The 12,257-nt window shown below is 29.8% G+C and overlaps 2 protein-coding genes across 3 annotated transcripts; both read right to left on the bottom strand.

Annotated features, from left to right (window-relative positions):
• Positions 1–231: 231 nt before the first annotated feature.
• Positions 232–3,695, bottom strand: LOC112489743 (beta-glucosidase 44-like). Of its 2 annotated transcripts, XM_060814625.1 has the most exons (11): positions 3,372–3,694; positions 3,204–3,262; positions 2,660–2,734; positions 2,454–2,523; positions 2,215–2,302; positions 1,833–2,085; positions 1,620–1,735; positions 1,302–1,522; positions 1,040–1,071; positions 847–949; positions 232–731 (listed from the first exon to the last, which is right to left on the bottom strand). In XM_060814625.1, exons 1-11 carry the CDS (start codon positions 3,595–3,597, stop codon positions 457–459), a joined length of 1,518 nt encoding a protein of 505 aa, XP_060670608.1. In that variant the 5' UTR covers positions 3,598–3,694; the 3' UTR covers positions 232–456. The 2 variants fall into 2 exon arrangements, with proteins under 2 accessions (XP_060670608.1, XP_060670609.1); XM_060814626.1 differs by lacking the exons at positions 232–731; positions 2,215–2,302; positions 2,454–2,523; positions 2,660–2,734 and having other exon boundaries at positions 836–949; positions 1,833–2,062; positions 3,200–3,262; positions 3,372–3,695.
• Positions 3,696–8,415: 4,720 nt separating this feature from the next.
• LOC107404524 (beta-glucosidase 44) lies at positions 8,416–11,783 on the bottom strand. Its single transcript, XM_048472974.2, has 11 exons — positions 11,455–11,783; positions 11,245–11,303; positions 10,536–10,611; positions 10,363–10,434; positions 10,180–10,267; positions 9,828–10,080; positions 9,615–9,730; positions 9,271–9,485; positions 9,152–9,183; positions 8,969–9,071; positions 8,416–8,855 (listed from the first exon to the last, which is right to left on the bottom strand). Exons 1-11 carry the CDS (start codon positions 11,681–11,683, stop codon positions 8,575–8,577), a joined length of 1,524 nt encoding a protein of 507 aa, XP_048328931.2. The 5' UTR covers positions 11,684–11,783; the 3' UTR covers positions 8,416–8,574.
• Between the last annotated feature and the right edge of the window lie 474 nt (positions 11,784–12,257).

Below are 12,257 nucleotides of genomic sequence, written 5' to 3'. Positions count from 1 at the left end.
AGTGGTATATAAAATCCTAATTAAAAAAAATGAACATTGTCAGAATCCATAAATTAATAAATATAAATTTTAACTTTAATCTTCTGATTTGAGAATTGAAAAGAAAATTTTGATATCTGCCTACTTTTATATACATATATATATAATTTTTAATTCATTCTTTATTGTTAAGAAATGATATTAGATGTTTCAGAATACGATCCAAAAAAAAAGGCATTCAAAGATAAAGATGATCTTGGAGATGAGAAAAAGAAGTCTCCCATGAAGCTTTTATAATGTCCTCAGCGCTCGAACACATAAAAATTACCCTCCGAATTCTATAAACTATAAATTAATAGTCTAAATATCAAAATATTGTATGAAAACTATTCTGTAAAATGTCAAAAAATTAGTAAACCGGTTACTACCTGAGTACCCATAAATATTAAATAAACACCTACTAACCTCTAAGCATATTTAGTAATTGCCCAGTACTTGTCTGAACCAATAGGCAGACAATTTAGGAATCCTCTTCAGGTTGCTCTTCCAATCAATAAAGACAATGCCAAACCTAGAAGTGTAACCAGACCTCCATTCAAAGTTATCCACAATTGACCATGCAAAGTAGCCTATAATATTTGCTCCATCATCCATTGCCTTCTTCATTTGTGTCAAATAACTTCTGTAGTAGTGGATCCTTTTTGTGTCATATAATCCTTCCGGAAGTGTCACATTTCCTGGATCATCCATGCCTGCAATTTTTTTTTTTATTTTTTTTAAATTATTACATTTTCGATCAAAATTTCGATGCTTTATGTTTGTATACATAAGTTAAAGAAGGAATAAGAAAAAGATACTATTTGATACCATTTTCTGATACGATTATCGTAGGGTTTCCATAACGCTCTTTTATGTACATTAAAGCCTTGTACATACCCCATGGTACTTCATAAAGAGCAGCAGAATGTGCCTGCAAATGACATGTTTAATAATATATCAAAATTAGCTTATGAATTTTGCCTATATGAAAATGGAAAATATGACTAGATTTAAAACTTACTCTTGGACCTATAGGAACTCCATTTTTTTCATCTGCAATGTTCAAGAGAATGACAAATTTTAGTCAACTAGGAAATCAAAAGTGGTACTAATAATATTTCTATTTATTCATGTTATACTAATTAGATGTTCCGTTGGGATAACCTAGTTGGTGATGATTACCAAGGTTTTAGAGTCAAAAAATCATCTTTTCCAATTTAACATATGTCCAAAAAATAAAAATAAATAAATAAAAATCCTAAGATGGGAAGTAAAACACTTACAAGCAAATCCACAATTCCAGTCTTGCTGATAACCCAAATCCTTTGGTTTAGTTGTATAATGTGGATCATACATGTAGTAAGTAGTATACTGGTTGATACCCACATAATCAATTGAGCCTTTCACCATTTTAACTTGCTCTTTAGTGAACTTAGGCAATCTATCACCAACAATTTCTTGCATTGTTCTTGGATATTCACCGTAGGTAATTGGGTGAATGTACCTATTGGAAACAAATTAATCCAAGTGTAATGAAGCAAAAGTTGCAGACCAAATTAAGAACATGTTAGATGCAGATGAGATATAGGTAGAACTTTTACCATCCAACTTGAAAGTCTCTTGCTCTTTGTGCTGCATAGTTGTCAGCCTTTGATCGCGTAAGAGGCTCTAGCCATACAAAATCTAAAATAATCCCAATCCTTCCCTTTTGTGTTTGCTGCAAATTCAAATATGTTTTAGTTAAAAAATTAAAAATTAAAAAACCAACTTATAATTTTGCTTCATGAAAATATTAAAATCAAATAATTTCTTACTTGGTACTTTTCGCGGTATCTTTGTACAGCAGCTGCATGTGATAAAATCACGTTGTGTGTTACAATATAAGGCTCAGTTGCTGAATTCCCAGTTGTACAGTTTCCAAAAGCTTTAGAGCATCTTCCTGGAGCAAACAATCCATTATCATAACCAAGAGCAGCTGATACTCTTGGTTCATTGAAGGTAAACCAGTTCTTCACTCTATCTCCAAACTGCTCGAAACAAAAATCTGCATAGTCCGCATAATCCTTTCTGCAAAAGTTTGAAATAAAATTTCGAATCCAAAATCCAACAGAATATTAAATAATTATAACTTTCTGTCTTTAAGGTTACAAAGATATTACCCAAAAAAAAAAAAAAAAAAAAAAAAAAAAGACTTACACTACTTGGTCACTCAACAATCCCAAGTACTTCTTCTCAAGTGCTTCAGGAAGATCATAATGAAATAGATTTACATATGGAGTAATGCCTACACAACAATGTAGTGTGAATGTACAATGTCAATTGGTGTCTGTTTTTCATCATGCAAAATAAATATCCAAAATCATACATAAAATAATTTTTTTGGGATTTTCTATAAAAAGAAATTTGTCCCAAAGTTCAGCAAAGAAATTAATTACCTTTTTCGAGCAAGTAGTTAATCAACCTATTGTAGTATGCAACTCCTTGCCAATCTACTCTTCCAGTACCCTCTACAAATATTGAGCAATGAGTTATACAAGAGTTTTTAGTGAAAGTAGACAAATTAATAAGTAGGGAAATTAAGAAGGGAGATGATAATATTGTTAAATACTTTAAGGAAATCGGATTAATTGATTATATAAACCTGGGAAATTCTGGACCATGAAATTGAGAAGCGATAGGCATCAAATTTGAGATTTTTCATGATATCAATATCTTCCTGTAACGAATGCCAAAAGTGTCCCAAATTTCATACGTAAAAGCACAGCCACAAATCAATTAATTGAATTTGCTGCAGGTTTGATTTGAAGGATAGCAGAATTTGGTCCTGTAATACACCATTCTAGCATGTCCTTTTTCTTTACCAACTTTGTTGCAACTCATTCACCCAAAAAAAAAAAAAAAAACTTCATTACAACTCTGCTTTTATTTAGATTTACATGCTAATTATATAATTTTTATTTATTATTTGTTATTTTTTTTTTATGTTCATCTTGGGACTGACAATTCGGGTTCAATATACTGCTTCTAAGAAAACAGTGGAGATGTCATTGTTAATTAATTACCATATTCAATCCCATGCATATGTAAAACAATACCTTTGAATTTACGTTAGAAATACACATGACAATGGTTTCCATTAAAGGGTTTGTAAAAAGGTGATACACACAAAAATATGGTACACATACTTTATAGCGATTATACTGGTCCACCGAGACTTCTCCTGTTGAATTATCTGCAATAGTTCCTGTTTCCAAAAACGCAAAAAAATTCATAAGCTTAAATCAAAAAAGGAAAAACTATAAACAAAAAAAAATGTTAAAACGGTGGGAAACATAGTGGATGGAATTGATTACCAGGAATTTTGACAAATTCATCCCAAACACTTGGTCCACGACCATCCTTATCGGCCATTCCTTCCACCTGGTAAGCAGACGATGCTGTTCCGAAAGTGAAGCCCGTCGGAAACTTGTCTCTGCTCAACCCACCGGTGTCCAATCGGATTGTGTCTGCAAATTCTGATGCTTCATATGCCACACACAGACTAAGAACAGAACCAAAAACCAAAATTGGAAGTCTCATTCTGAGACCAAGGAACAGAGGAAAACAGAGGAAACAGATGATTGAGAGTGTAAACTTTAGTAGTTGGTCATGGGTATTTTATAGATATGAAAAAAAAAAAAAAAAGAAACTAAATAAAAATACAATTTATAGACAAGTTAGATGATGTAAGAAGTTTATCTCAATCATATCATGTTGATTATTTGTTTTTATCTTGTTTCTTCAAAATGGGAGTTAGTGGCTGGTTTTGACACTACAAGTGTAGTTTACTGCAATCAAGCTAGTATTTTAAGAATAATAAATATTATTTCCAACGATCACTCAGGAGGAAAAAAAAAAAAAAAAAAAGATCAAACAAGTTTTGCCATGATTCTTTATACACTTGTACCAAAATTTTGAATGTCTTTTAACCCACATTGGTATTTTTATTAATTTTTTTTAATAAATTGGAAAGGAATTACCTCACCAGGAATTCAAAATTTAAATTATCATGGTTACTATCAATGAAAGGACAATATATATGTATTATCATTTAAAAATTAACATTTAAGATAATGTTTTCTAAAATAAATAGGTATTCTATTTTCATGGGAAAAGAAGGTGTAAGGATTTATTAGGGATTAAGTTCACTATTTCACTCCCTATATGAGTAAATATGAAGATGATAACACAAATTTTTGCAAACTTATAATTGGATTTTTTTAACTTTTTTCATATATGATAAGACAACTTTTGTGAGAGAGAGAGAGAGATAGAGACAAAAAAAACTTTGATTGCTTGACAAAGACGGCGGTTTTGTCACCTAGACATCAAGCTAGGTGTCCTTTCTTGTAGTGAGCGTTCCCAAAAATATTGCAGAATTTAGGACCCACTCGTAATTTTAAGATTATTATCTCTTAATTATTATAAAAAACAAACAACTAATTAAAAAAAACAGTAGCCCAACAAAAATTCTCCTCTGTTGATAAATTTGTCCGACAACATATTCTAGTGTCGTAAATAATAATCCAAAATGTATATAAAATCATAATGTCTATGAAATTTAGAAAACAAATCCACAAAAAAAAATAAAAAAAAATCGAGTTAGCTGTGGTTTTAACTCTTTCTAAATTTAAATTACAATGTAGCTCTTATGAAATATACGTAAAAATTATACTAAGAAAAAATGTTACAAAATATATGGAATAACCATGTAATGTTATGTTCTAATTTTCTTTTTCTTTTTCTTATAAATACAAAATTATTTGGAGTTGTAGAATGATATTAGGAAGTTTTACTAATATTTCAGGTTCATAAAATCAAAAATAAATACAGCAACAAAAATAGAAATATATAATTTGATTAAGGATTCAAACATGCAACAATTTTGTTCAATAAAGGTTATAAATCTATAGAAGCACAATAAATGACTAAATGAAATATACAATTGTGGATTGAGAATATCCAAACATCCTCAATGTTCTCTGTTTTTTGCTCTGTTTTCTCTGTTTTGCACTTCCTAAAGTATTTTTCTCTGTTTTATTTTTCCTAAAGTTGACGAAGCCAAAAGCAAATTCCTTGGTTTCAAATTGAGAGCTTCAATTGTGGTAATTGGTTTTGTTCTTAGTCTGTACGTGGCACATGGAGAAAATGCAGAACTTGGAGACACAATCAAATTGGACAGAGGTGGGGTTGAGCAGAGATAAGTTTCCACAGGGCTTCACTTTTGTAAAGGCTACCTCTGCTTATCAACAAGAAGGAATAGCCACCAAGGATGGGATGAGTTCATCAAAATTCCTCGTAATGAAATTCCATTCATGTTCCTTAGTGTGTGTGTGTGTGTGTTTGTTTGTTTTTATTTTTATTTTTATTATTATTTTATGTTTCTGAGATTTAACTTTACTGTTTTTAAGAGACAAATTTTTTAGTTTTTGGAAACAGGAACTATTGCTGATAAACAATTCAACAGTAGAAGTATTGGTGGACCAGTACCATCGCTGGTACAAAGTAAGCATCATCATTTGATTTTATGAAATAGAAACAATTTTTAGGAGGGAAAAAATTGAAGCGTTTTGTCTCTCTTAGCAAAGAAAAGGTTTTTGTTTTGTATTTGTTTTGTTTTTTCCCTTCAACTTTATGGCTTTAACTACTTATTGACACACACTAGTATATATTAGTAGGGAAAAAAAAAAAAAACTAAAAAAAAAAAAACTACACCTTAACATGACACCAAAAATGATTGTTGATTGTGGTTGGGTATTTTTCTATTTAATTTTTTTTATAGCGAAAAAAAAGATAATTGAAATTCAAACCCTTTGATTTGTTCTTACAGGAGGATATTGATATCATGAAAAAATTGAAATTTGATGCCTATCTCTTCTCAATTTCATGGTCTAAAATTTTCCCAGGTATATATATATATATATATAATTTCCTTGTAATATTTGAAAATATTATCATGTCCTTTCAATTATTTTTTGCCGGATTATTAATTTGTTTACTTTCATTAAAAACTTGTATAACATTATTGTTCAATATTGTAGAGAGCACTGGAAGAATAAATAGGAAAGGAGATGCATGCTACAATAGGGTTGATTGACTACGTGCTCAAAACTAGTAACAACTTTGGTGGACTTTGACACAAAATGCTTTTATATCAAATCCCAATATTACATATAATTAAGGATATTTATTTTTCCTTTATGTTGTAAATATTTCCCTAAATGTAAGCAAATATTTATTTATCCACATCAGTGAATAGTTTTTTCATGCAATTTTTAATATTTGGAGAATAGTTTGTAAAATTCAATAATTGGAGGGTAATTTTTATGTATTTCGCCCAGTTTTCTCCTTGTCTCAGTAGTTGATTGCACACCCTCAACAACTCTTTATTTATTTATTAATCTATTTATTTTTAATATCTAAACCATTGGTTACTTTGATGGAAAGAAACCACTGAAACGCTTTCCCTTTCCCAACTGAAAGATAGAACACCCCTCACCTTTCCTTTTTGCAAACAAACATCCGGATAAAAGGCTTTTCAACCAGCATAAGATCCAATTCATGGACGACTTAGGCACACAAATTCAATGCGGATATCTTGATGATGCACTTCTTGTGTGGAAAAGAGGTTGCTTTCATGGTTCTCTCTTTCTAAAATTTGTAAATGTTCAAAATCACCTTATCCATAATTTGACATTTTTATGTCTAGAAAGGCAATCAATAAGTGTTAGAGCGTTATTAATGAAAATGTAAATTTGTGGAAAAAAAAAAAAAAACATATCACATAAGTTATATGGATAAGATTTAATGATTTTGCTCTCCAATTGTTATGTTTAGAATAAATTTTAAGCCTCATGTGTGGCTTAAACATTATCATGATAAATGTTTATTTCTACAAATTTTGATAGACATTATAAATTTTTTCAAAAATCAATTTTCCATAAAAAGTTAATTGTTATAAAAGAAAATGTTAATAAACTATATAATTAATAATTCTAAATAATTTTTATGTGTATTGAAATTGGAGACCCATTTTAAAATTAACTGTATATTCATGTTATTTAGATTTAAATAATATTAATTTCAATGTCATATATTGAAAAATCCATATTTACAATTGAAGATGTTTTAAAATCTTAATATTTTCCTTTCATTTCTTTTCCATTTTTGTTTTCTGACATTTTCTTAAAATCGCAACAAGGCTTTGGGGCTGGCTTTGATTAGCTATTTGTTTCGAATTATTATGCCTTTGTTTATGAGATCTCATAAATTTATTTTCATTTTCTTTTTTTGGGTATAAAAATTTAATTTCATTTTATTAAACCCAAAATCCCATTCAACTTTCCTTTATCTCCTATTTTTTATTTGCAGAGACTGAATTTATTTGATCTTGATGAATTCAGAATGAAGTTCTTGGTGAGGACCCTAACTTTCGTAGTGATTGGTATAATTGCATCTCTGTGCACAGAATATTTTCTCAATAGAGGACCTTTTGCTAGTCTGCATTTTTCCCATCACTCAAATTCCTTTTCTTTTGCTAATTAACTTTGTCTGCCTGTTTAATTTTTAGGTGCTCTTGAGAAGCATTGAGCTTCTGTATTTGTTTCTGACAACAATATATATATATACTTAGTAACAATATATATAGTTAGTTATTGGGTAGCTTAAATTATGTTGGTAGTACATGGAATTGGTTCATCATCTTTTTGAATATGAGTTTGTGAACAATAAGTATGATTACGGATATTATTACCCAATTAATTCCTGTCAAAATTAAAACCTTTTAAACTATTGCTATTTCTTACACTTGAGTGTTTGAATCACATCTAATGTCCTTGATTTGAATTTGGAGATGAAATGCACTTATTTTTACTATTTTTTACTCTCTTTTTAAGTTATTCTTCTACTGCTTTAATCGTACTAATTATAAAGAAAACTCATATCAATTCTCTTAACATATATTTTATGTCTATTTTAATTTCAATTTACAATCGCCTACATTTTTTTAATTGGCATTTCCTTTATTTTTTTTATTTTTTTTGATTTTCTTGATTGTGTTGTGGGATTTCCCCCTTGGAAAGCCAAACGTGGATAATGAATATAAGAATAACCCTATTCAATTTCCTATATGTTTGGAATTTGCACATTGGACACTTTTTAAATATCCTAATTTTAGACTTATGTTGCTAAAGGTTTTTTTTTTTTTTTTGTTTTTTTAAAATAAAAAAATTGGAAAAAGAGGATTCTATTATCAAATTTTGAACCACTTGGAGGTTATTATTATTGGTTATTGTCAACTAAACTGTTAAAGAAACAAATATTGGATATTGACAATAATCAAAATATGCTTTAGAGACATAAAGAAAGGCTATTGGAAATTTTTTATTAATATTATGAGCATACCAATGGTAGTTTTTAACAAACTAGAAAAGGAAAACACTAAAACAGCAGAAACTACCACTCTCCCAAACATTAAAAATTGCATAAAAACTATTCTCTAAATCTTAAACAAAGACACTAATTTGTAACAGAGCTTAGTATTTGCCTGAACCAATAGGCAGACAACTTGGGAATCCTCTTGAGATTGTTCTTCCAATCTATATAGACGATGCCAAATCTGGATGTGTATCCTGATCTCCATTCAAAATTGTCCACGATTGACCATGCAAAATACCCAATAACATTTGCACCATCATCTATTGCCTTCTTCATTTGGCGTATATAATTTCTGTAGTAGTTGATCCTCGTGGTGTCATATAATCCTTCAGGAATTGTCACATTACCAGGATCATCCATGCCTACAAAATAATCATATTGGAAAAAAATATATATATATCATTTCCAAGCATTTAAAGCTCAAAAATTTCAAAAACTTTATATGATCATTTACCGAAACAAAAATTTCGCATACCATTTTCTGATAAAATTACAGTAGGGTTTTGGTACCGATCCTTTACGTACATCAAAGCCTTGTACATACCCCATGGTACATTGTAAAGCCAATAAGAATTTGCCTGAAAAATGGCTCGGTTAGTATATACCAATATTAGCTTACCAAAGTGGTAATCTATGATAAAATTAATTGAAAACTTACTTTTGGACCAATAGGAACTCCATTTTTCGAGTCTGCAAGTTTAATTAGTTAATTAGTGATAGTAATGATCATGTTTATTAAATGTAATATGCTAAGATGGAGATCAGGGAAACACTTACAAGCAAAACCCACATGCCAATCCTCCTGGTAACCCAAGGCCTTTGGTGGGGTATGTGGAGCATACATGTAGTAAGAAGTATACTGGTTAATACCCAAATAATCAAATGAGCCTTTCACAAGTTTAACCTGATCTTCAGTGAACTTAGGCAGTCTATCACCAACTATTTCTTGCATTGTTTTTGGATACTCGCCATATGTTAGTGGGTGGATGAACCTATTGAAACAAATACAACAACACAATTTGTAGTGAAAATTAAAAAAAGTTCAAGATCAAAGAACAAGATAGATAATACATAGAAACAGAAGAGTTTGGGAATTTTTTTTTCTTATTTTTTTATTTTACCATCCAATGTGAAAGTCTCTTGCCCTTTGTGCTGCATATTGGTCTTTTATTCCTCGGGTAAGAGGCTCATACCATACAAAATCTAAAAGAATTCCAATCCTTCCCTTTTGTGTTTTCTACAAAATTGCAAATACATGTTTTTAGTTATTAAAAAAAAAAAAAAAATTTATATATTAAAATTTATGTATAGTTTAAAATCAAATATTTTCTTACTTGGTACTTTTCGCGGTATCTTTGTACAGCAGCTGCATGAGCTAAAATCAAGTTATGTGTTGCAATATAAGGCTCAGTTGCTGAATTCCCAGCCGTACAGTTTCCAAAAGCTTTAGAGCACCTTCCTGGTGCAAAAAATCCATTATCATAACCAAGGGCAGATGTTACTCTTGGTTCATTGAAGGTATACCAGTTCTTCACTCTGTCTCCAAATGTCTTGAAACAAAAATCTGCATAGTCCGCGTAATCCTTTCTGCGAAAGTTCCAAGAAAATTTCATATCCAAAATCCAGAATCCAACTCAATCTCACAAAAAAAAAAAAAAAAAATCATGTATAGGATAAATTACTTACACCACTTTGTCACTTAACAATCCCATATACCTATCCTCAAGTTCTTGAGGAAGATCATAATGATATAGATTTGCAAATGGAGTAATTCCTACAATAAAAAATTAATACAATGAAAAATAAATATACATACATATAAGCATTGTATATTCCCAAAAGTCCATAGTATTACTAATTAATAATTACCTCTTTTAAGCATGTAGTCAATCAACCTATTGTAGTATGCAACTCCTTCCCAATTTATTTTTCCAGTACCCTCTACATTTTTTGATTCAATGAGACAAATTAATTATCAGGCAAATAAATTAATGTAGTTGCTAATAATGTTAAATGAAAAATAAGGAAGTTGGATATATAACCTGGGAAAATTCTGGACCATGAAATTGAAAAGCGATAGGCATCAAAGTTCAGGTGTTTCATAATATCAATATCTTCCTGTAACAACAAAACAGAGAGATACTCTGAATTTTCATACTCATCCACAATTATTTTAAATTTGCTACCTACTATATTTGTTTTGGTCCAATTTAATTACCGTTCTATTTTGCCAGATTCATTGGTGAATTTTATGATAATGCTTATGATCTAATCCCATAAACATATGGAAATAAAAATTCATGTTATTACCATTTTCAATCCTATGCATATAAATACATGTATTTGTTAATAATATGCACATACCAAATATATTTGACAATGATTTTGGAATGAATACGTGGCACTCACATCAATATTATTATAAGTAATTTGTTATATAATTTTACCAAAAATAAATATATAAAGAAATTATTTAAGTAAGAAAAAAAAACAAAAAAAAATTATTTAGGTAAGAAAAAAACAAAAAATCACATGCTTTGAAGTCGGGGAGCGTTATTCTTTGAAATTAGTATAAAGAGACAAAATGTTTCCATCAAAAATAAAATAATAATAATAAAACGTTAATATCCAAAAAGCCCCTGTTTCGCAACCTTAATATGAAAATATTCCATTGCTTAATTTTTTTTTTTTTTAATTCTAGAAATTGCTTTTTTTTTTTTTTTCCATAAAAGCAATGATAGTACAGCTTACTTTATAGCGATGGTACTGGTCCACCGTCACTTCTGCGGTTGCATTTTCTGCAATAATTCCTGTTTCCAAAATCCCAAAAATTCCATTTTAATAAAAAAAAAATTTAAAAAAAAAAACACAAAAACAAAAACAAAACTTAAAATCTTACAAAACACTAATGGTAGAGCGTCGGAATTTTATATATGTAATGATGTGACAAAATGTTATTACCGGGAATTTTGGCGAACACATCCCAAATGCTTGGTCCACGGCCAGCCTTGTCGGCCATTCCTTCGACTTGATAAGCAGACGACGCCGTTCCAAAGATGAAGCCGGATGGAAAATTGGCTCTGCGCAACCCACCGGTGTCCAATTTTATAGTATCAGCAAATTCTGCATTTGCTGCCCACAGCACAAGAGAAAGACCAACCACCATTAATACCATCTTTGGCACTCTCATTTTTTCTAAATTTTTTTTTTTTATAGCTCTGCTCAACTTTTTGAGAATAGAATGGAAAAGTAGAAGAAGAAAGAAGAAGGAAACTCAGTGTTGAGCAGTGCGGTGGACATTTGTGTCTTGTCCTTTTTATAGATAGATAAAAAAAAAGAAAAAAAGAAAAAAAAAAGTAGAGATAAAATCAAAAAACAAAAATATATTCACCAAGACTGAAAATTTGGGATTCACATTGCAGATAAAATCAAAATAAAAAATTCACTTAAAAAAAGAGAGAGAGAGAGAGAGAGAGAGAGAAAATGTGGGACCCACAACGGCTATATAATCAAAACCATATTTACCAAAACTGAAAATGTATGGGACTCAAAAGAGATAAAATAGTATATAAGTTAGGCAACAGAGTTGAAAATCAAGTATAAATTTTATTTATTTATTTATTTTTTGTTTCTTTTTTTTCATCTAAGAATTCAGTTACGAGAAAAATGATTTAAACTAGCTAGTATATCAACTAGCTATTGGAGGACATTATCACAACAAAATGCTAATAATAATAATAATAATAATATGATATTAAGAATAT

This window comes from Ziziphus jujuba, chromosome 2, assembly GCF_031755915.1.
Source record: "Ziziphus jujuba cultivar Dongzao chromosome 2, ASM3175591v1".
Classification (NCBI taxonomy): Eukaryota; Viridiplantae; Streptophyta; class Magnoliopsida; order Rosales; family Rhamnaceae; genus Ziziphus; species Ziziphus jujuba.
The sequence above is the reverse complement of the archived record's forward strand: the minus strand, read 5'-3'. Positions and strand labels throughout refer to the sequence as shown.